The sequence below is a fragment of the Pristis pectinata genome, chromosome 31, assembly GCF_009764475.1.
Source record: "Pristis pectinata isolate sPriPec2 chromosome 31, sPriPec2.1.pri, whole genome shotgun sequence".
Classification (NCBI taxonomy): domain Eukaryota; kingdom Metazoa; phylum Chordata; class Chondrichthyes; order Rhinopristiformes; family Pristidae; genus Pristis; species Pristis pectinata.
This window is the reverse complement of record NC_067435.1, coordinates 12,811,590-12,836,191: the sequence shown is the minus strand read 5'-3', so window position 1 is coordinate 12,836,191 and position 24,602 is coordinate 12,811,590. Positions and strand designations below refer to the sequence as shown.

Here is a 24,602-nt window from a genome sequence, read left to right as displayed (position 1 = left end):
AAGTCCTTGGAGTGCTTCTCAACCAAGCTTCAGCAGTACAGAGAATGGCACTGAACTCCAACCAGAGAAAGCAACAGTACATGCAGCTGATACCTCACCAGCCCTCCCAACCCTGCAGCAGGACAGAAGCCCACACACCTGGCATTAACCAAGAACCACTGGAGACCCAGGCTGAGCTCCTTCAGTTGGTCCAGCCCAGAAATACAAATTCAGCACAGACCAGGCTCAGGGTTGAGGACTTTCCTGAATTCACTAGCTCAGTTCCAAGCAACCTGGTCATTTTCAGAGAGGTTTAAACTTCTCACAAATCAAAATAGCATTCATCTCAAAGTGGAATGGAAACATCTTGAGAAAAATGGACCACAGGATGGGAGGCTACAAGTGTTCACAGACACCAGTCTCACCCCATTGCAACCTTCCATTATGGTAATAAAGCAAACGATTCTCAGTGGCATCAATAGTGATTAGGCAGAGGCCACAGCAGGTGGGAAGTTATGGCCCCTTCTTTATCTGCAGGGACAGCAGACTAAAAACAAGAAATTGGAGGACGAGACCGAACCCTGGATTGTCCTTGGTAAACACCCAACCTTCACTCGGTCCTCCAAGGCTGAAGCCATCAATGCCCAAGGCAATGTTAAACCCTGACATTCAAACACACACACTACCAAAAGGAAAAGAAAGAGACTTACTGGTGTTTTGGATTCCGTTGGCACTGTGGAATTTGGCGTTGTGCTGCTCTCTGTGATGAAAAGTTAAAGGATTTTTGTTTTAAAAATATAATCAAATGGATAAATGATCAACAGGAAGTGAAAAGTACAAAAACTGCAGATGCTGAAAATCTGAAATAAAAAAAAACAGAAAATGTTGAAAATCTCAGCAGTCGGGCAGCAGTTGTCAAAAGAGAAACAGAGTCAATGTTTCAGGTCGAAGACTTAACTTTGTTTCTCTTTCCACAGATGCTGCCTGACCTGCTGAGTTCCCAGCAGTTCCTGTTTCTGTAAGCCATCAACAGGAATCTCCCTTACTTATTACGAAGGAGGCTATTTGGTCCATCAGACCCATGCTGCCTCCCAGGGGAACAATTCCATCAGCCCCATTACCCTTCTCCTTATTTCCCTGTACTTCTGCAACACCACTTGTTATCCCCATCAACTCCTCTTTGGTTCTTTTGCTACTTACCTATACCAAGAGGCAATTTTAATCTATCAGCACATCTTGCACATACAAGAGAAAACTGGAAGTCGAGAGAAACCATTGTGGCCACAGGGAAAGCATGCAAACTCCACACTAACAGCACCCAGGGTCAGGATTGAAGCCGGGTCCCTGGAGTTGATAGACAGCAGCACTAACTATTGTACTACCACATCACCTAACTTCCATTTTAGCAGTGAAAACAGGTTAAACCGGAAGGGCAAAAATATTTAATGTTGAATGAACAGGTCGCTCTGGAACAGAACACAGGAACAAGAGGATATCATTCAATGAGATCACAGTAGCCCAACTCTATATACCCGTCATCTCACCACAGTGCTTTCTGTAAAGAAGGTTTATTTCTTTTTAACTATTAATTTTGAGGTTACAGGCAGCACTTGATGCACATGACTAATCGCCTTGAACCATTGCTGAAGGTGCTCTTACTGTGTTGTTAAGATTTTAAATTTGAACAAAAATAAAGGAACAGGGATACCTTTATGACTCATTAGTGTAAGAACTGAAGGAGAACCCACAGGTGGTGTTAATGCTGCCCTACCCCTCCTTGGCGATGGAGGTACAGGTTTGGGAGACATTCTTGGAGTAAAATGTGTTGCTGCAGAGAATTCTGTTGGATGGTATACATTACTGCCACGGTAAGTCAGCAGTATTGGGGTTCAGTCGATAAGGCTGCTTTATCCCAGATGCTGTCCAGATTGAGCGTTGCTGGACCCCCACCTCACATGAGTAAGTGGAGAGTATTACATTGTCCTCTTGCAGATGGCAAGAGGACTTTGAGGAGCAAGAAGCCACAGGACACACTGGCCTGCTCTCATAGGTGCAGTGTCACTCTCAGACATACATATATATATAAAAAAAAAATCAACAACTGACTCTCCATCAACAGATATTAGCAAAAGAGTTCCAAAACTCTGCCACCTCAGCACAGAAATTTTCCCCAATCTCACTTCGGAAAGGTCTGGCTCTATTTTCAGAATTTGCTCCCAAGTGCTGAACTCCCCAATATGCAGAAATAACAATGTTCCATCTACCCAAATAGTTGTCCTTAATGTCTCAAAGTTAAAGCACAACAAAACTTTCTAAATTCTAGAGAATAAAACTCTTCCCAATCTCTCCTCGTATTTAGCCATTAAGAGTAAAGTAACCACCCTGGTAAATTTATCCCACTCTTGCTTGTAGACCAACATTATCCTTTTCAGGGTTTCAACCTGAAGCGTCAACAATTCCCACTTCCCACCCCACACACAGACACCACTCGGCCTGCAGAGTTCCTCCAGCAGATTGTTCACCACCCTTTGCAAAGTTTGCTGCATAGAATTGCTTGCAGTTCCATAGAGTAAGAGGCATGGAAAAGTCACTGACATCCTGTTCTCACACAGAAGGCTCCACCTGAGATGACCACCTCACACTAAGTGCAAAAGGCCTCAAGCCTCCTTGGCTTGGAGGCTTCAGGTCAGTGGTGAGGCAGCCCATTCCAGCTGTTGCAGTGGGTAGGGTTGAACCATCAGCCTCAGAGTTGCAACACCCTGCACTAGTTAGAGAAAAGGAAATAGGGCTACCCACATCCTCCACATGGCTCAGTGAACCACTGAAATTGTGTGCTGATGATGTGTATAATTAGAAGTGTATAAGATGAGAGGCATTGATTGTGTGGATAGTCAGAGGCTTTTTCCCCAGGGCTGAAATGGTTGCCACAAGAGGACACAAGTTTAAGGTGCTGGGGAGTAGGTATAGAGGAGACATCAGGCGTAATTTTTTTTTACTCAGAGTGGTGAGTGCATGGAATGGGCTGCCGGCAACGGTGGTGGAGGCGGATACGATAGGATCTTTTAAGAGACTTTTGGATAGGTACATGGGGCTGAGAAAAATAGAGGGCTATGGGTAAGCCTAGTAATTTCTAAGGTAGGGACATGTTCAGCACAACTTTGTGGGCCGAAGGGCCTGAATTATGCTGTAGGCTTTCTATGATGGGGACACATTGTCAGTACTTAGACAAAATACTAGAAGACAACAACCATCAGTCCCAATAAAAAGAGCTAAGATAGGGGAGAAGCTCTGGGAAGTTTATTCTATGAAGGACAGCACAGGTCTCTTCTGCATTTCTGTGCATTACAAGGCCAGGGGCAGGAATAACTATATAATGGTAACGCTTCCTGGATCTGGAGAGGGGCTGAAAAGTTGGCCTTTGCAAGGCCACAGATGACATGACGAACAAGCTTGCTGGCTGTGTGCCCTGTGTAAGGCATGGATTAGAGCCAAGACACATTACTATGGCAACTAGAACACCTTGAAGATCATTCCAGTATCATGCAACCCAGTTTCAAATTCACAGATTGATTGTATTCTATTCATTAAGATCAGAGACAGTAAATAAAAGGTCTACAGGGAGCATCGACAAACCAGTCTGGTCTGCTTCATAAACACACTCAGAGGGGAGAGATTAATGCCTCCCTAGGCAAGGTTTCTTCTCTTGGCATTCATCCTATACCCCTCCTTTCCTCCTCTGCATCTCCATTTTGCAGGAGTACCCCAACATCCTTTTCCATTCCCTCCTACCCAATCAACATCAAACAGGCCCAAGGTTTATGAATGAAAAATCCTGAGCTGGTGCACAACAGCAGCCTCAGTCTTAGACCACCCGTGGTTTCATGTTTCATGAAGCATCACACACAAAACAAACAACAGTCCTCGCCTCACTTCTTGCTGACTGCTTCATTTGGTAGTCATTAATAATCACCAAAGATTTGCAACCTTTCTCTGCCAGTTACTCATCTCCTCTTCACCTTGGTTCAATCATCAGCTCTCCTAGACTAATCTCTCCATCTGGAAAAACAGAGGGTTTAGAAATGCTCAAGTCACTTTGGATGCTCCACCATTGAATTGCTGAGATATCCTGGTTGGTAGGTTAACTGTTTACTGTGAATTACTCCCTGTGTAGGGGGAATGGGGGATGGTGGAAGAATCAGGGAAGAGTTGATGGGCATGAGAGACAGATAGAGCACAGAAACAGACCCCATGGCCCACAGAGTCAACACCAACCATTCGTTGACACTATTCCTACATTAACCTGTAAGTTGCAAGTTTTTCTCTTCATAGATGCTGCCTGCCCTTTGGGGCCTTCCCAGCATTTTCCTTTATTTCAGATTTCCAGCAACTTATTTTTTTGACTCTCAGTTCCAGCATTGTTTTGTTTCACCTTTCTCCTCGATTTACACCTTCTCCAGACGGAATAGCTGCACTAACAAGCCCTTGCAACACTCTCAGTCAACACCAGTCTGCGTCGTCCATGTTCTCTTGGTCTCCAACCTAACAGGAACATTCCTTCTGTTCTCCCCACCCCTCCACTTTCTCTGCAACAAGACACCCATTTTCCTAGTTCTGGCATGAAACATTAGCTCTGTTTCACCCTCCACAGAAGCTGTCTGACCTGCTGAGTATTTCCAGCATTTCCTGTTTTTATTTCAAATTCCCACTTTTTTTTTGTATTTCCAAAACAAGTCACTCCTTGGTCATAAACAGAAGCCCAAATGCCAAGGAAACAGTCAATAAAGCACAACCCTTTGTACTCGTCGTGGAGGATTGACAAGGAAAAAATAAGCATGTTCAACTTGAATGGCAAGGGAGGGCATTTTATGCAACGTAAAGTTAAGAGAAGTTTGAAGTCAAAATTAGCAGGGAATTAATAAATCACGAGAATAATTTAAAAGCTTTTTAAGGCAAGTTTAGATTGTAGCCTGAAAATGAAGACTATTCACAGTTGAGTTTATTGTCATCTGCACAAGTACACGTATGCACAGGTGCAATGAAAAACTTACTTGCAGCAGCATCAAAGGCACATAGCATCAGATAAGCAGCATTCACAAGAAAAAACACATAAATTATACACAACTTTTACAAGAACACAATTAGAACAGAAAAGACAAAATCCATTTTCCTGCAAGAAGGGGAAGTTATCGAGTCTTAGACAGATGCAGCAGGGAAACAGGCCCCTTGACCCCTAGTCTGCACCGACCATCAAGCACCCATTTACACTGATCGTACATTAATCCCTTTTTATTTTATTCTCCCAACATTCTCATCAACTCCCCATTTCTACCACTTACCTACACTCTAGAGGGAATTTACAGCAACTAATTAACCAACTTGCACATCTTTGGGACGTCGGAGAAAACTGCAGCACCCAGAGGAAACCCACAGGGAGAACGTGCAAGCTCCATGCAGGCAGCACCAGAGGCCAGGACTGAACTCAGGGCCCCGGCCCCAAGCAGCAGCAGCAGCTCTTCCAGCCGTGCCAGTGGTGGAGAACACAGAGGAACACGATGATACATTGGCTCAGAGAAATAGACCAGCATAATTAGACATTCCCATTCCTAACTTTACGAACAGCCTCAAGGCCCAAAAGTGATGCTAGCAGGAGAATCACACGTGCACCAGTGATTGAGGCTGCATTCAGAAACTGAATATCACATGAAGTTATAGTGCAAGCATTGTGTTAATACCGATATAATGACAGTGTCCTAGGCCAAGCATCTTCAGCTGTCTCAATGACCTTCCACCATAAGGTCAGAAGTGGGGATTTTGCTGACGACTGCGTACATGGTCAATGGATTTGCAAAGCCTCAGAGAATGAAGCAGCCCACACTTCATACAAGAAGATCTGAATAAAGTGTAGCCATGTTCTGGTAAGGGACAAGTAACACCTGTGCCACACAGTCCCCAGCAATGACCATCTCCCACAGCAGAGACTCTAACCGTTGCTCATTGAAGCAGCATTTACCATCAACATACCAGGGGTCACCACTGACCAGAAATGTTACTGGACCAGACATAAACATTGTGGCTTCAAATGCAGGTCAGAAGGTATCTCGGTATCTTGCAGCGAGTTAGTCATTTCTCACCTTCCCATAGTCTTTCAGAGTACATGCAGAATTAGGCTCCAATACCACAAACAGCTCGACACAATCAGTGACACGGCAGCCCTCTTGTCTGCTACCCAATCCACTACCCTCAACATTCACTGCCCCACCACTGACTCACAGTGGCTCCAGCCACAACACCTATAAAATGCACAGCAGTCACTCACTCAGGCTACTTCATCACCTCCATCACCATGAGCAGAAGGCTCATCCGAACACCAGTAATCAAGTGTTCTCTTCAGTAGCTGGACCCAAATCACTACCCTGAAGAACTTCTGCAGCAATGTCCCAGGACTGAGATAATTGGCCTTGAACATCTCTCCTAGAGGAGGAGGCAGTGTCAGTCTCTACTGCAGCAGGAAGGCTGAGGGTTCTAACAGCTCCATATGTGGAAGGTCAGCAATGTTACTATCAATCCCTGCACTTCTAGTGTGGTAGGTATCCCAGGCAAGCCCGAAGCTCCCTATTGCTGTTCGGAAGACTGTGCAAGGCAAAAATCATCACAACCATCTTGGTCTCATGGTCAAAAAGCCAGTTGGGAAAGGGAATTAATTGGAGGACATTTGATTTGATGTTGTTGTGGCTGAAGTCCAGAGAGGAGCAAGAATATCAGAGGTTAATTGCAGCTCATGGAAAATAAAATGTTAAAGTAATGAGTGAAGCACTGACCGTCCTCTGTTCCACTGCTGGCCTCCCAACTGCCTCATCCCGATCCCCTTTGTCTCAATGACCTTCGATCAACTTTCTCCTGTTTCACTTCAGAAACAGCTCAGCAAATCCTAAACTCCTCACCCTGACCTCTCACTCCCACACTCTTTCCTTCAAAGAGGAATCAGAGAGAAGAGAGAACGGAGAGAAACGAGTAAAGGTCTACAGAAAGAGACAGGCAGACAGAGAAATACTGAAAAATAGCCACAGAGAGAGTGGGAGAGAATTTAACAGACACACAATCACTTTTAAGCCACATCAGTCTAAAGGGAATCTCTTGTTTGGGGGAATTCAGAAGCTGATGCTGATCCAAGTGATTGAGATTCTGTTTCTACAGTTTCAGGAAACGTTGCTTTAAACAGTTCAACACGAACAGTCTGCAGCTGGGCAGCTCAGAGTGAAAAGATTCTAGTTCAAAGTTCCAGGTGACAATACCACCACATAGGCCACATTAAACAGTTTATATGGATGATTTAAGCTGGTTAACGACCTAAAGTCTGTTCGTAATTTTAGTAAATCTTATAAAATGTGGCAAAATATTTCCTGCTTCCTTCCCTCAGACTTTGCTCCCTCCTTGTCCTGAAGTTGCTGACTCACTAAAGCAGTTCCACATTAACCATCACCTTTGTTTGTATGCTTTGGACATTGAGTTTCAGCAAATTATTAAACCCAGTAAAGCATCACAACCCTGCCACGCTTCTTCACACAACACTGTGCATGAGAGATATGAAGCAACATTGACTTTTCCTCCCCTTGTTAATTGTAACAAAAAGACAGACTTGCATTTCTAAAGTGCCTTTCATTCCTTTTTAAGGCACCCTAAAGTTCTTGACAGCTAATGAACAATCTTTATAGGCAAGTCGCCATTGTATAAACAAGACAATACAAACAACAAGATCATAAAAATAGAAAAACAAATTACAAAATGGTCTGTTTCTGGGATGTTGTTTCAGGAAAAACAGAACTGCCCTACTTTCCTTTAAAATAATGCCAATGGTCTTTTACCTCCACTTGAGAGCACAGCCAAGGCCTCAGTTTAACATCAGATTCAAAAGGCAGCACCTCTGACAGTGTGGCACTCCCTGCACTGAAGCACCAGCCCAGATTCTGTGCTCCAATCTCTGGAATGAATCCACAACTATCCACCTCCGGGAGCTGAGATTATGACACAGAGTCACTGTGGTCAGTCCCTATCACCAATCAGATAAACCCTGCATTCTCGAATGAGTTGGTATCTGATTGGACAGAAATGGCCATCTGAACTACGGAGCGGTGAGGGAACTCATGCAGGAGTCTGTGATTTAATCGGAAACTCATCAATCTCAGGACTCTCCAATGAAGCTTGTCCTCCACAGAGGAAGGGTGTGTTAGAGAGCCTTCAGAGGGAGACTGAGAATAGTACAAAGGCAAACTTTGATTAGCTGAATATTCTTCTCATCCTTGACCTTTCAAACGTTTCTACTGCTGCCACTCTACCCTAGATGACCACAATGTTTGCCCCGAGCCCGCACAGTACTGGTCCATGACATTCAATAATACATTAACTCTCTTCACTTCATCCTCATTGAATGGCAGCCCAGGCAGGCAGCAGCTTGAACCTATGCCTTGGGTCAAAGACAATAACTTATCTTAAAAGCCAGGGATACACGACAGATTCCCAGTTTCAACAATCAGTCAAATAATGAAGGAATTGCAAGGAACCAAGGGTCACCTCGTTCACCTTCTCCCAACCTGGAGCTCACATGATACAACAACAATGGAGCATTAATTAATCACAGTGAACTGTCTCCACGAACAAGTTAGTAACAGACCCAGATGGGGAAGGGCAGAAACCTCCAGTGACAGGTCCAAGTCATCTGTTCCTCCCAATTCCCTGCACTCCTCAGATATCAAATCTCCAATTGATCAGAGCAGATCCCAATATCTCCATTCCCTTTTAAAATGAACCAAGGGCTGTTCCCTCACCACCCCTCCCCCACAGCTCCCCCCATCCCAAACTCTGAAGATAAGGAATGCACCAACACCAACCTGCAAAGCTTTTGCCAAAGGTTGCTACACCCAGCAGAGTGAGGATTAGAAGATGCTGCAACCTTTCCATCACTGCCACGGACCACTCCAGTCGCACTGCCCTTCAGCGCTGGTGACACTCGGGTTAGATAGTTGTGAACATCACAGATCCCACCGATCCAAAGTTGTAGGTCAGGTCAAGCACTTTGATCTGGTCTGGTAGAATCTGGGCTGATCCACGTGAATCTTGTCCAGGTGCAGTATGAGGGAATCCCAGTAATTATTACTGCAATATTGCTCCAACCCTTGGGAAAGTTGATGCAAGTCACATACAATTCATCCTCAGAGCTGGGTTTCCTCTTGGCTTCAGAAAAAAAAAACAAAAATCACATTGTATTCAATATCCTGGAACATCTGATAACCATACCATCATAATTAGCCTCAGTCCTTCAGGGCAAAAGGCAGATGGGACAGACTGGAGGTACTGCATTGATTAATCTCCAACATCCTCCACAAGAAAGTACATAGGGAAGGAGATTTGGTGAGGACTGGATTGGAGGCAGCCATGATCCCACTCATGGTTAAATGGCTGAACAATATTCGCAAATACAACAGAAGGAACACAGCAGAACACAAATAAATAGGACCAGGAATGGACCACCTGGCCCCTCACACCCTCCAGCATGGCTGATCTGCCCCAAGCTTCAACTCCTGTGCCCCATAGCCCTCAATTGCCTGATCTTTCAAAATGTTATCTACCTCCTCTTTAAATGCCTCTAGTGATCCACAACCCTCCAGGGTAGAGAATTCCAAAGACCCACCACCACTGGTGAGAAAAAGTACTTACACATCTGTTTTAAATGAAAGCCTCTGTAACCATGTCCTTCAAATTCCTGGAGAACATAGAAACATCTACCCTACCACAATCCCTCAGGATCTTTTATGTTCCAATAAGATCACCCCCATTTTTCTGAACTCCAAAGTATAGAGATCTAACTTTTTTAGCCATTTTTGATAGGACCACCCTCTCATCCCACGAATTAGCCAAGCAAATCCCTCCCAGACCATCTCCAGTGCTAAATAAGGCAGCCACACCTGTACATTGTACTCACCGATACCCCATGCAATTCCTGCCCATTTCTAAACGCCAACCCCTTTGCAATAAATGTCAACGCGTCACTTGCCTTCCAAACTTCCAGCTACACCTGCCTCTAATTTTGTGGTTCATGCACAAAAACACCAAGATTCCTTTGTACTTCACTCATTTGCAGTCTCTGCCTATTTAAACAATAGTCTGCCTTTTGATTCCTCTTACTGAGGTGTGTGCTCTCACATGTTCCCACATTAAACTCTATCTGCCAAGTTTTCACCCCATCACTGTCCATCCTATTGCAGGGTTACAAAACCTCATCACAGCATCTCTTCCTTCCCCCGACCACTTTAGTGCCATCAGCAAACTCGAATACCTTACATTCTGCCCCCTCCCCCAGGTCATTAACATAGATTAAGGGCCAAGAACTGATCCTTAGGGCACTCCACAAGTTGCACCCTTGCAGCCTGAAAAAGGTTCATTTATTCTGTCTCAATCCATTGTAACATAATACTAATACAGTCAGCACTTCTCTCATGCACCAGCCTTTGACACGGAAGCTTATTGCATGCCCTGTGTAAATTCAAATGACAGATACTGAGACACGTAGGAACTCCACAACGACATTGACAGCTTCCCCTCTCTCAATTCTGTTACATCCTTCACACACTCTAGCAAACTGGTCAAACGTGATTTTCCTTTCATGAAATCATGTTGAATTAGTTTAATTGCATTAAGCTTCTCTAAACGACCAGCTATTTCTTCCTTAGTTATAGATTCCACTATCTTGCCAACAGGTGTTAAGCCAACTAGCCCTGCTTTAAGTCTCCCTCCCTTCTTGAACAAGGGTGTCACATTTGTAGTTTTCCAGTCTTCTGTATCCTCCTGGAGCTTGGTTAGTTTTGGAAAAACTTCAACCAACCAACTAACTTTGCAGCCACTTCCTTTAAAACCCTTGATGCAGACCATCGGGTCCTGGAGCCTTGTCCTCCTTTAATCCCACCTGTTCTTCTTATATCTTGTCCCTCATGATAAGAATTGTTGACAAGTTCTTCCATGCTGTTGAAAGTCATCCATCTGCCAAATCCTGGATCTTTGCAGTGCACCATGAAGGCTCAGTATTGGTTTAATTTATCTGCCATTTCCTATCATTAATTCCCTAGTCTCATTCTCCAGAGACCTCACACTTACCTTAGCTACCCCCCCCTTCCTTATCATACACCCATGCTGTCTGTTTTGATATTATTTGACAGTTTTCTCTCGTAATCAATTTTCTTCCTCTTTGTTAGTCTGCTGGTTCCTGAAAAACTCCCAGTCCTCTGGTACATTATGTTCTAGTTTTTGATCCAGTATTTTCCTTGACCTTGTTTACTAACCATGGATGATTCATCTTTCTCATCAAGTGCCTTTTTATAACTGGGATAAATTTCTACCGAGCATTATGAGACAGCTGCCATTGTTCATTTGCCAACCCTTCCTATTTTCCTAGTTCACTGTAGACAACTCTTCCTTCATACCTCTGCAGCATTGAGTCCTGTAGGCTGCATTGTGCCCAGACATGAAATGAGGTGTGGTTCCTCAAACTGAGGAAACGTCCTGCATAGCTAAGGAGCCATCACAATAAAGTTGGACACACAACATCCAAAATGCCCACAGCAAGCTCTCACAGACATCACTGATAAATGGCCACATATGGCTACTCTAATGATGTCAGTCAAGAAATAAATACATTGGCTGGGAGACCAGGGAAAACTCTCCTGCTCCTCTTTAAAATATTGCCAGGCGTAAATCTGAGGAATTCTCTACCACACAGGGTTTTGGAGGCTAGATCATCAGCAGTACTTGAGGAAGTAGATGTTTTTTCAAAAGAAAAGATCAGTGACTTGAGGGCCATGTGGATCTGGCACAGAAGAGTTGAGACCAGAGGCAGATCCGTCATGAGCAGCAGGACAGACTGAGGGGCCGGGTGGTCTCGTCCCACTCCTATGTTTTTGTGTTCTCAGGAGCCTGCAGATGACTCCATGGTGATTAAAGCAGGAGAAGGTTAAAGCAGAGTCAACTCCAGTAGCCTAGTGGGCAGGTTCTGTTGCCCAGGGAGAGGGACAAGGGGAAGAGGGCATCTCCTCATATGTCCAGATTATTGATTAGCCTCTTGTAGAGGAGATACCAGAGGCACGCAGTCAGCAACTTGGTCAGAGTCATACAGCACAACAGGCCCTTCAGCCTACCATCTCAATGCTGACCATCATTTACCTATCTACACTTATCCCATTTACCAGCTTCCCATCCCTTGGCGATTCAAGTACTTGTCTCCATACTCAAACATTACGAGCCCCCACTTCCAGCACCCCCTCGGGCAACGCATTCCACAGTGCAACCATCATTTGGGTGGAGAAAGTCTTCTTCAGATCCCCTCTAAACTCCTCTCCCCAATCTTCCCCACCCTCCCCAACTCCGGGCTAGAGTGGGACACTGCAGCTTCCCTATCCAGGAGAACAGAACTCCTGAACTATGACCGTGTTGGACTGAACAACGTCGCTGCCTGTTTGAAACCACGTCGAGAGACTCGCGGAGCACCTGCACACACAGGTTCACAGAACATCCTCAGCCGGACACACGCACACATTATCGTCCAGAGAAAGGATATCCCTACAGACAGGTGTACACACAGTTCTCCCACAGAGACGTGTCCACTTTAAGGAGGGCAGGTTTAATAATTAACTCCCAATCGGGTCACGGTATGAAGTTGTATTTCCAAGAACGCTTTGCTATTTTACAAAGAGAAATCAGAAAGTCGGCGGTAACCAACAACGTTCAGAAGAAACATTCGAGGACACGTTGTAAGTTTGTTTGCAGTGGAGGCTGCCGCCCACCCACGGTCGCTGCCACCTGTACCCGCACCGAACGCGAGGGAGAAACTCACCAGACGGGAGCCACGCTTCCCCTCTCCCTGAGCACTGACCCCGAGCTCCGGAGAGCCCAACAAAGCTTTTACGGGTCAGGACTCGTTCCCTGTGGACTGGAGCCTGGATCTCGATCCCACCTCCACTGAACATTTCCGATTACAACACCTGTAACCTGATAACGCAGGACCCAAGAGAGCTGGCTAATCACAGCCAGAACTGCCGTGTCAATGTACCCAACAAAAGGGGCAGATAGCTACTCCCTTCCAAACTGGGATGCGCTCCCGACCCGGGGGAAGCAGAGAGCGCTCCTCAATTTTCAACCTCACAGTCTCAGTTTCCATAACGTCAATTCTTAAAAGACCACCGCGGGTTCCCAGACTAAGTTCCCGCAGTGGTTTCGATACAAGGACAGTGAATGCGAGACGCCTCGGGGTCCCCCGAGGATTTGAGTGTCGCTATTTCAGTCTCTGCGAGCTCTGTGCTTAAAAATTGGAGGCAGCTCCTCGATTTTTAAAATTTTCGCACAAAGGCAAGGAAGCTGGAAATCTTAAACAAAAAAAAAGGAAAAAGTGGTCAAAACACTGGTAAATCGAGCAACATCTGTGACGGGAGAAAAAGAAAATTAATATTTCAGGTGCATGAATGTTTACCCCAATTTTGATGACAGGTTAATAACTGAATCTCCCTCCACAGCCGCTGCCTGGCTTAATGAGTGTTTCCAGCATTTTCGGTTTTTTTAATTTAAAGAATCACCGTCTCTATAATTTCTTTAACGCTCCAAGAATTTTGCTTTCCCTTAATTCTGGCCTCTTGAGCGATTAACTTAATCGCTCCCACCATTGACAGCCAGGGCCCTAGACACAGAAGTTCACCCAGAATTTCAATTTTTCTAGGTAGCGAGGCCCGTGACTTGGTGCGAGAAGTGGGAGCCATATGAAGAGGTGAGTGTCAGGACCCAGTCCTTTTTCAGGTATTTACAATGTAAGAGACACAGCTGCAAATTGTTAGGTGATAATTGAATGGGAAATTAGCCAATTGACAACAATGAATAAAAAGGTAGGGTCAAGCAGATGGCCATTTTGGAGTGAACTAGTGTTAGAGTGGCAAGCTGAGGCTTTGGCGAGAAGAGGCTAAGTTTTTGTTAAGTTTCTTTGTCTATTAGTGCCTAGCTAAGGTGGTGCAATGGATCCAGGGTCAGTAGTGTGTTCTTCCTGCCAGATGTGTGAGATCTGAAGTCTCCCTGATAGCTACATCTGCGGGAGCTTCAGCTCCTTACAGCCCTTATTAGGGAACAGGAACTGCAGCTGGATGACCTTTGGATCATACAGGAGAATGAGGAGGTGATAGATAAAAGCTATAGGGAGGTAGCTGCACCTAAGTTGCAGGAGGCGGGTGCCTGTCAGGAGAGGGCAAGGGAATAGGCAGGTAGTGCAGAGTACCGCAGTGGCCATTCCCCTCAACAACAAGTATACTGCTTTGGATACTGTTGGGGGGACGACCTACCAGGGGAAAGCCACAGTGGTCAGGTCGCTGGCACTGAGTCTGGCTCTGTGGCTCAGAAGGGAAGGGGGGAGAAGAGGAGAGCAATAGTGATAAGGGGATGCTATAGTTAGGGGAGCAGACAGGAGATTCTGTGGACATGAAAGAGATCCCCGGATGGTATGTTGCTTTCCAGGTGCCAGGGTCAGGGACATCTCAGATTGGATCCACAGCATTCTAAAGGGGGAGGGTGAGTAGCCAGAAGTCGTGGTCCACATTGGTACCAATGGCATAGGTAGGAAAAAGGATGAGGTCCTGAAAAGTGAATATGGGGAAGGAACTAGGTAGGAGGCTGAAAAGCAGGACCTCAAGGTAGTGATCTCTGGATTGCTGCCTGTGCCATGTGCCAGTGAGGATAAGAATGGGTTGACTTGGCAGATGAATACATGGCTGAGAAATTGGTGCAGGGGGCAGGGTTTCTGATTTGTGGATCTTTGGGATCTCTTCTGGGGAATGTATGACCTGAACAAAAGGGACGGCTTACACCTGAACTGGAGGGGGACCGATATCCTTGCGGGCAGGTTTGCTGGAGCTGTTGCGGAGGGTTTAAACTAGTTTGGCGGGGCATGGGAACCAGAGTGATAGGTCAGAGGATGGGGCAGTTGGTGTACAGGTTGATGCAACGTGTAGAGAGACTGTGAGGAAGGATAGGCAGTTTATAGGGCAAAATTGCAGTCAGTTGGATGGGTTGAAGTGTGTCTATTTTAATGCAAAAAGTATCAGGAACAAGGGTGATGAACTTAGAGCATAGGTCAGTACATGGAGCTACAGTGTTGTGGCCATTACAGAGACTTGGCTGTTGCAAGGGCAGGAATGGCTGCTGGATGTTCCAGGGTTTAGATGTTTCAAATGGGACAGGGAGGGAGGTAAAAGAGGTGGGGGAGTGACATTGCTAATTAGAGATAGTATCACAGCTTCAGAAAGGGAAGATGTCCTGGAGGGATCATCTACTGAGTCGGTGTGGGTGGAGGTCAGAAACAGGAAGGGAACAATCACACTATTAGGAGTATTTGATAGACCCCACCCCCAGTAGTAACAGAGACACTGAGGAACAGATCAGGAGGCAGATTTTGGAAAAGTGCAAAAATAACACGGTTGTTGTCATGGGTCATTTCAACTTCCCTAATATTGATTGGTGCCTCCTTAGTGCAAAAGGTTTAGATGGGGTGGCATTTTATTAGGCGTGTCCAGGAAGGATTCCTGACACAATATGTAGACAGGTCAACTGGAGGAGAGGCCATTCTGGATCTGGTACTAGGCAATGAATCTGGTCAAGTGTCAGATCTCTTGGTGGGTGAGCATTTCAGAGATGGTGACCACAACTCCCTGACCTTCTCCCTTGTGTTGGAGAGGGATAGGAGCAGATAGTATGTGAAAGTATTTAATTGGGTGTGGGGGTGGAATTATGATGCTATTAGGCAGTGTAAATTGGGAGCAGATGTATTCAGGGAAATGTACAATGGAAATGTGGAGGTTGTTTAGAGATCACTTGCATGGGGTTCTGGATAGGTTTGTCCCATTGAGGCAGGAAAAGGATGGTAAGGTGAAGGAACCATGGTTGACAAGAATGTGGAATATCTAGTGAAGAGGAAGAAAGAAGCTTACTTAAGGTTTAGAAAGCAAGGATCAGACAGGGCTCTAAAGAGTTACAAGGTAGCCAGAAAGGAGCTTAAGAATGGACTTAGGAGAGCTAGAAAGGGGCACGAGAAGGGCTTGTTGAGTAAGATTAAGGAAAACCCAAGGTGCTCTACTCGTATGTGAAGAACAGGAGGATGACTAGAGTGAAGGTAGGACTGATTATGGATAGGGAAGGAAATGTGTGCCTGGAGTCGGGGGAGGTCCTTAATGAATACTTTGCTTCAGTGTTCACCTGTGAGAGAGACCTTGATGTTTGTGAGGACAGCATAAAACAGGCTGATAAGCTAGAACATATCGATACAAAGGAGGAGGATGTGCTGGAACTTTTGAAAAACACTAGGATAGATAAGTCCCCAGGACCGGATTGGATATATCCTTGGAAACTACAGGAAGCGAGAGATTTCTGAGCCCTTGGCAATGATCCTTGCATCCTCACTGGACACAGGAGTAGTACCAGATGATTGGAGGGTGGCAAATGTTATTCCTTTGTTCAAGGAAGGGAGTAGGGATAACCCTGGGAATCATAGACCAAATGAGTCTTACTTCAGTGGTGGACAAATTATTGGAAAAGATTCTTAGGGACAGGATTTATGCGCATTTGGAGAAGCATAGTTGATTAGGAATAGTCAGCATTGCTTTGTGAGGGGTAGGTCATGCCTCATGAGCCTGATTGAATTCTTTGAAGATGTGACAAAACACATTGAGGGTAGAGCAGCAGATGTGGTGTATATGGACTTTAGTAAGGTATTTGATAAGGTTCTCCATGATGGGCTCATTTAGAAGGTCGGGAGGCATGGGATCCAGGGAAACTTGGCTGTGTGGATTCTGAATTGGCTTGCCCATAGAAGGCAGAGGGTGGTTGTAGATGGAACATATTCTTCCTGGAGGTTGCTGACCAGTGGTGTTCTGCAGGAATTTGTTCTGGGACTCCTCTTTGTGATTTTTATAAGTGACTTGAATGAGGAAGTGGAAGGGTGGGTTAGTAAGTTTGCAGATAAAATGAAGGTTGGTGGTGTTGTGGATAGTGTAGAAGATTGTCGAGGGTTACAATGAGACATTGATAGGATGCAAAACTGGGTTGAGAAGTGGCAAATGAAGTTCAACCTGGAAAAGTGAAGTGATTCACTTTGGAAGGTTGAATTTGAAGGCAGAATACAGGGTTAATGGCAGGATTCTTAGCAGTGTGGAGGAACAGAGGGATCTTGGGGTCCATGTCCATAGATCCCTCAAAGTTGCAGTGCAAGTTGATAGAGTTGTTAAGAAGGCATATGGTGCATTGGCCTTCGTTAGTTGGGGTATTCAGTTCAAGAGCCGTGAGGTAATGTTGCAGCTCTATAAAACTCTGGTTAGATCACACCTGGAGTATTGTGTTCAGTTCTGGTCACCTCATTATAGGAAGGATGTGGAAGCTTTAGAGAGGGTGCAGAGGAGATTTACCAGGATGCTGCCTGGATTGGAGAGCATGTCTTATGAGGATAAGTTGAGCAAAGGAGGATGAGAGGTGACCTGATAGAGGTGTACAAGATGATAAGGGGCATAGATCAAGTGGACAGTCAGACTTTTCCCCAGGGTGGAAATTGCCTACACAAGGGTGAAAAATTTTTAAGATTGGAGGATAGTTTTTTTTTTACAGAGTGGTGGGTGCATGGAACATGCTGCCAGGGGTTCTGGTGGAGGCAGAGACATTAGACACATTGAAGAGACTCTCTTAAAGCATATGGATAACAGAAAAAATGGAGGGGTATGTGGGAGGGAATGGTTAGATTGATCTTAGAGTAGGTTAAAAAGTTGGCACAACATCGTGGGCTGTAGGGCCTGTACTGTGCTGTAATGCTCCCTTTTACGATGAGATGGACTATGACCTCACAATCTATCTTGTTGTGACCTTGCACCTTATTGCACTGCACTTTCTCTGTAGCTGTGACACTTTGTACTTTTATTGTTTTTACCTGTACTACCTCAATGCAATCTGTACTAACCCAGTGTAACTGCACTGTGTAATGAATTGACCTGTACGATCGGTATGCAAGACAAGTTTTTCACTGTACCTCAGTACAAGTGACAATAATAAACCAATACCAATAAAGCTCTCCACCTCCCTACATCCTTCCTTCAAAAAGCTGCTTTAATTTTCTCTTCCACCACCACGCCCCCCCCCCCCTACCCCCGCTCCCCCACCACCCCCCTACCCCTGCCCCTGACCAAGCTTTGGTGATCTGCTCCAGGGCTTAGTGTGGCTCTGCATCAATATTTACTCCTGTGAAGTCATTTAAATGTTTCTGCTACATTCTGGAGTACTGCATCGATAACCCTTTGAAACAGTTCTTTAACGCAGAGTTTTAGCATGAAACCAGTCCATTCCCTCTCAAAATCTTGAAAAAAACTGCCCACAGCATTTCAAATAAGATCTCACCAAAGCCCTGGACAATCTAAACAGGTTTACTCTGGTACCCTGACCACCTCACAATGAAGCCCAATCTTCCATTTGCCTTAACTGCTTGCTGTCCTTGCATCCCATGGACAAGTATGCCCAGATCTCTCTGTATGCCAATACTTACTAGTTCTCACCACTTATGAAGGATTCTTTTCCCATTCTTCTGACCAAAGTGAATAGCTTTACATTTTCCCCACATTATACACCATCCACTGTGATAAGACTATTGAACGGTTCCCTTCTACAATGAGCTGGACTTTGACCTCACGATCTACCTTGTTGTGACCTTGCACCTTATTGCACTGCACTTTCTCTGTAGCTGTGACACTTGGTACTGTTATTGTTTTTACCTGTACTACATTAATGCACTCTGTACTGACTCAATGTAACTGCACTGTGTAATGAATTAACCCTGTACGATCGGTATGCAAGACAAGTTTTTCACTGTACCTCGGTATAAGTGACAATAATAAACCAATACCAATCTGCTGCTTTCTTGCCCAGAAGCTCAATCTGTCAATATCCTGTCATACACTTGCATCATGCACCTTCACACCTCACTTTCCCACCTTTATATCATCAGTGAGCACAGACAGATTACTCCCTATCATTTCATCTAAATCACCAATTTAAACAGTAAAAGTTGCCAATCTAAAACAACCCACTTATTCTCTTGACTGTCCATGTTCCACCCTTTAACCATTTCTCTAACCATTTAATATGTTGCTCCCAATCCCACTTCCCCTTATTTCAAATAATCACTGTCTGTGTGGTACTTAATCAAGTGCCATTTGAAAATCCAAATATACTACATCTAGTGGTTCCCCTTATCAACTGTTAGTTACATCCTCAAGCATCACAATTAGATTTGTTAAGAACAATTTTCCCTTCATAAAACTGTATTGACTCTGGATGGTCAGATTTGAACTTCCTGAGTTCCCTGTTCCTAACCTTTAATGTTGGATTTCCCACGGCAGATGTCAGGCTGACTGGTCTATTTTCTTCTGCCTTTCTAAAATAAAGGCATCACAGTTGCTTTTTTCCAGTCTTTGTTCTGTTTCAGAATTTTGGAAGATTATCACTAATGCATCCACTATCTCTGCAGCAGAATCCTTTGGAGTCCTGAGATTCAAACTAAAAAGTCCATGCAACTTGTCCAGATTTATTCCCCTCAAATTCCCCAGTACACTCTTTTCACTGATATTACTTTTTTCCTTACTGTTATTAGATCCTCAGTTTTTGTTCATTTCTGCTGCATTTGTTGCATCTTCTGCAGTGAAGACAGATACAAAATATTTATTAATGCCTCACCCATTTCTTTATTCCCCATAATAATTTGTTCAAGTTTCAAGTGTGGGTATCCAATCCAGGACCTTCTGACTTGGAGGTATGAACGTTATTATTGAGTTGTAAAAAAAACAGAAAAATGCCTACCTATATTAATATTCTAGGCTCAAACTTTAAGAGCTGAGCAAGTCACCAGGAGAAGGGGAAACAGATTGCAGTCCAGGAAGAGCCTGACCTTCTACTAGCAGATGGGAGAAAAGGAGGGGAGGGGGTGGGGGGAAGATTTTTCCAGTAGTTATCCCACCCAAGGAGGTCCAATCACCATCCCATTTACTTCAGGTAAAGCCTTCATGACATTGACCAGCTATTTCTTCCATGACTTCTCTTTGGCATTGGTTTATTATTGTCACTTGTACTGAGGTACAGTGAAAAACTTGTCTTGCATACCGATCGTACAGGTCAATTTATTACACAATGCAGTTACATTGAGTTAGTACAGAGTGCATTGATGTAGTACAGGTAAAAACAATAACAGTACAGAGTAAAGTGTCACAGCTACAGAGAAAGTGCAGTGCACTAAGGTGCAAGTAAGAAGATTTAAAAGAACATTATTAGTAATAGTGACATAGAGTTTACATTTAAAAGTGTAGAATGATTATAGTAAGGGTAATGAGTAGATCTGTAGAGAGCAGCTTGCAATGAGTCGCCACGCTCCGGTGCCAATTGAAATGGTTCAGTGAGTGTAAGAAAACACTGGAAGCACTCTGCAGGTCAGACAGCACCTATGGAAAGAGTGTTTCCAGCAGTTTCCAGCATTTTTGATTTTCCATGAGTGTAGGATGTGGGGATCCACTCTCAAGATGAGCTATCTAGAAACCAAAGCCTAGGAACATCTTCTTGCTGAATAGTTGCAGAATCATCCAAAAATATTTGTTTCCTAGTTAGCATCAGAAGCAATACTGTCGCAACACGTAGACAGATCTCTGACAGGTTGGGAAGGGATGTGAGGTCAATTTCAAATAGATAAAGGTGTTATGACAGAACCTCACTTCTACCATTCATTTTTGACAACATTCAAACTGGATTGGACACTGAACCTTTTTTAAGAGTCTGTATCTGGGCAAGCAGTGGTCAAACAATCTTGATAACTTCCTGGTGATATGGTGCTTAGTCTTTGTAGTAGTCTAGTTGTTCATTTCCTGGGGTTAGTGTTAGTCCCTATGGTCATTGAATGGTTAGTCCCTATGGTTGTCTCCTAGTTAGTACCTAGGGTGGTCTACTGTTAGTTATGGTGTGGTCTAGTAGATATGTCCATCCTTAACTATGGAGACAGTTGAGAGTCAAACACATCTATGGGTTTAGAGTCACATATAAACCAGATTGGGTTAAGATAGATTTCCTTCGCAGAAGTACATTAATGAACCAGTGAGTTTTTAAACAACAATCTATTATTTCTTGCTTATCATTACTGAGACTAGCATTTAAAAAAAAGTCCAGACTTATTTAATCATTGATGTTAAATTCTCGGGTGGGATTTGAACTCTTGTCTCTGGATCAATGGTTCTGAACTCTTGGCTAGTAGTCCAGTAACTCAACCAATGTATTATTGAACAGGTTCAGACTCAGCAATGTTGTTCCGAGTCCAGTTGACCTTGTAAAGTCCACTCCATAGACACATAGAGACTGTTTAAATGAGAATGAAAATGCAAGCAGAAGTAGGCCATTCAGCCCTTCATGCCTGTGCTGCCATTCAACAAGTTCATTGTCTCAGCACCACTTTCCTGCACTAGCCCCACGTATCTTGATTCCCTTAATATCTAAAAATCAATCAATCTCAGTGACTGAGCCTCCACAGGCCACTTGGGTAGAGATTCACTATTCTCTGACAGAAGAAATTTCTTCTCATCTCTGTACTTAAAGGAGGAGGAAGAGTAATGTTGGCTTCCTTTTGAGAAAGGAAATTCTAGGGAATGAGAAAGAAAACAAAAGGCAACTTGCAGTTGTTCAGGATCTTCTATAGCCTCAGGATGCTTTATAGTCAATGAAGTACTTCTCCAGAAGCAAACTACTGCAGACGTTGGAAATCTGAAATAAAAACAGAAAATGCTGGAAACACTCAGCGGGTCAGAGGGAGAAAGTGGGTTACCCTTTCAGTTTGGTGACTTTTTTCTGGATGGAAAATTTTGGAGAGGGCACATCAGGAGTTGGGTGAGCGAGCTGAAAGTCAGGCATCAAGACACTTCCCTTGTAGGCCCTCCTGGTCAGTGCTGTGTTAGTGAAACCTAGTCACCCCAAAGATGGGCATCCCGAGGACAATGTGGTCCAAGTTCCCCACAATACTCGCATAGGGAATGAGGCTGTCACTTGTATTCCTGACACACAGATTGCTACCTAGTTGAATGTACTGATTTGAGTGATTTGACCGGAAATGGTCACAAAGATACCTTGCTCTGGGTTAAATTGATTTTTAATAGTGTAGCACTGAGAAAACCTCAGCAGTATGCAATTCAATTCTGGGCATATGGATTTTGCTGCACCTTGTCATATGGTTGTGTGGGCTAGACTAACGCAAAATAGAGCAAAGCCCATGTACCAGACTTCTGTTGACTGCAGTTCCACATGATGCTGGCAGTCTCTGGTACTTCACTCCAATGACTACATTTCAAACTACTGGAAGGCTTTTCAACCTGCAAGCAATACAGTTGAGTTGTTTTTTCCCCTTCTCTTTCCCAGTTCTGATGAAGGGTCTTCAACCTGAAACATTAATGGTTTTTCTCTCCACAGAAGCTGCCTGACTTGCTGAGTGTTTTCAGCATTGTTATTTTAGACTTCCAGCATCTGCAGATTTTTAAATTTCCTTTCACAGCTGTTTTACTTGAATCTCTCTGAACCAATATCTAAACTTATCCAGCCGTTACTGCCTCCCTATACAATATCAGCGAACTCTACCTAGCCTTCACCATCTCCCTACCCTACCATGTTCACCTTACTCCACCTTCATCCAATCCCACCCTCCCCCTGCCCTCAGTTTACCGTCCTCCAGTCCCCACCTTTTTGTGATGCCCCCATATATACATTTTGAATGGTATGGATAAGAAGCAGGACTTTCAGCAGTGGTCTGAGATTATATACACGTACCCCTCACCTTCAGCCATCCACCCCCCAATCTTCACACCCATCCTCCAGCTCACCCCAGATGATACCAGATGTCTCAGCACTGACCATGGGGGAAACAGACTCGGCCACACTCTGCTTCAATTTATCAGGGAGCTGATTCTGTAACTGGAATTTGTGAAAGCCTGTCTGTCAAAACATTACTTGCTGCCAGCCACAATTCCTGCAACTGTAAGGCAGCTAAACAAAATGTCCTGCAGGAAAATGCAATGGATCAAGACTCTTCTGATAAAATGATACATTTAATGCACAGCAGTTAAAAGGATAAAATATCATGAGGAAAGTCACATGAATGCTTACAGACATTTTAATTGACAAAAAATGTTAAGAATGATTGACTATCATTGAGATCCAGCGGGTCTGAATGTTGCTCCTTAGACAAAGGTGCCAGTTCTCAAACATACCAGGCATCCATACAAGCTTTTTCAAGTCACTTCCTGGCTGATTTTACACATATAGTCACACATAACAATGTTCAATTTCTAGCTTGGATTTGCAAAAAGAACACAGCAAATGATCATTTATCTGGTCCCAAGTTGGATCTAAGGTGTGCATTACTTGCATCTGTTAAAACTGTAATGGCTCTGAGGAGCCTGTTTTGCCTTGATGTGGAGATGTAGATTTGGAAGTTCTATTAATTTAATAATAAAGGCTGTGTTAGCGAGCAGCCCTAGCCACAACACTTCCTCACACAAAGACCACACACTCACATGCATAAACACACAGACAAACAAACACAGACATCTCACTCTGGATGAAGAGTCCTTTTAAAGCTGTGGTTTATACTTCCCTCTCTGCCTATTATTCAGGTAATTGTTATGGCTCTGACTGTTAACTCAGTCATCAACACCTGAACCATTCACTAATCAATCTTCCCTTATTCACCTGGGATTCACAGGCTCAGCATGATGGGGCCCTAGAGGAAGTATAGGTAACACTGGCTGGCTGGCTGTTGTGATCTATTCCATACATGGATGGCCTTGGAGAGATAGGAATGCAGTGCCCAGATTCATTCTTGACCACTCGAGAGAATATACAACGTTTTACCTTCTCAGCTGGATACTCAATTATACTGACCGCTCTCGCCTTAATAATCAGAGCTTGTTTTCCAATCAAAGTGGATATACTCACCTGGGATATTATCTGCTACAGAACTTTTCAAAAGAATCAAAGGAAAGTTATGCCATTGTTTATCCAATCCAATATGCTGCAAACTAACTTAACTTGGCTAAGTAGTGTTAGGCTTTTCAACTCTGAGTCAGCCTGAGCAGTCCCAGATGGATGGTACACAGGCTGAGTCAGATTCAGACTGAAGTCCTCTACTTTGCTCCATTTATGTTCATTACCTGAAACTTCAAAGGAGTTCTTCAGTATGGCCTTCCCATTTTCAGTACTGGCCACTAATGTACACTCAGGCTATTTCTAGATCCCAGAGTTGCTTCCAGGGCGGTAACGTGATGTAAGCCCGCTTACATTGTCACTTAGCCCCGACCTCTGTCACACTTCAGGCAGAAGCAGGACTGGTGAATTCATCCTCACTTTAGACATTAAGAAAACTGGAACTCTGTAACGTGATATGTTTCGTGTTCCTGAAACCAGGCTGCAGTGCAAAAATAATACTGTTCCAAGACACAGAAGTATCTTAAGCAACGCACGCAAAAAGTGCTGGAGGAACTCAGCAGGTCAGACAG

At 44.2% G+C, this 24,602-nt stretch overlaps 1 protein-coding gene and 2 long non-coding RNA genes across 3 annotated transcripts in view; 2 read left to right on the top strand and 1 right to left on the bottom strand.

Moving 5' to 3' along the window:
- The window catches only part of LOC127584888 (DENN domain-containing protein 1B-like), a 63,770-nt gene extending 62,515 nt beyond the window's left edge, over positions 1–1,255 (top strand). Inside the window, exon 24 of the mRNA XM_052041860.1 lies at positions 957–1,255. Within this exon, the coding sequence (XP_051897820.1) occupies positions 957–967 (11 nt within the window). The 3' untranslated portion in view covers positions 968–1,255. The remainder of the gene's footprint in view (positions 1–956) is intronic.
- LOC127584890 (uncharacterized) overlaps positions 1–12,983 on the bottom strand; it is a 15,826-nt gene extending 2,843 nt beyond the window's left edge. Inside the window, exons 1-3 of the long non-coding RNA XR_007958443.1 lie at positions 12,857–12,983; positions 8,865–9,207; positions 690–739 (exon numbers count right to left, since the gene is read on the bottom strand). This is a non-coding gene — a long non-coding RNA (uncharacterized LOC127584890). The remainder of the gene's footprint in view (positions 1–689; positions 740–8,864; positions 9,208–12,856) is intronic.
- LOC127584891 (uncharacterized) lies at positions 12,723–24,602 on the top strand. Its single transcript, XR_007958444.1, has 3 exons — positions 12,723–12,773; positions 13,733–13,780; positions 24,511–24,602. It is a non-coding gene; the product is annotated as an uncharacterized LOC127584891 (long non-coding RNA).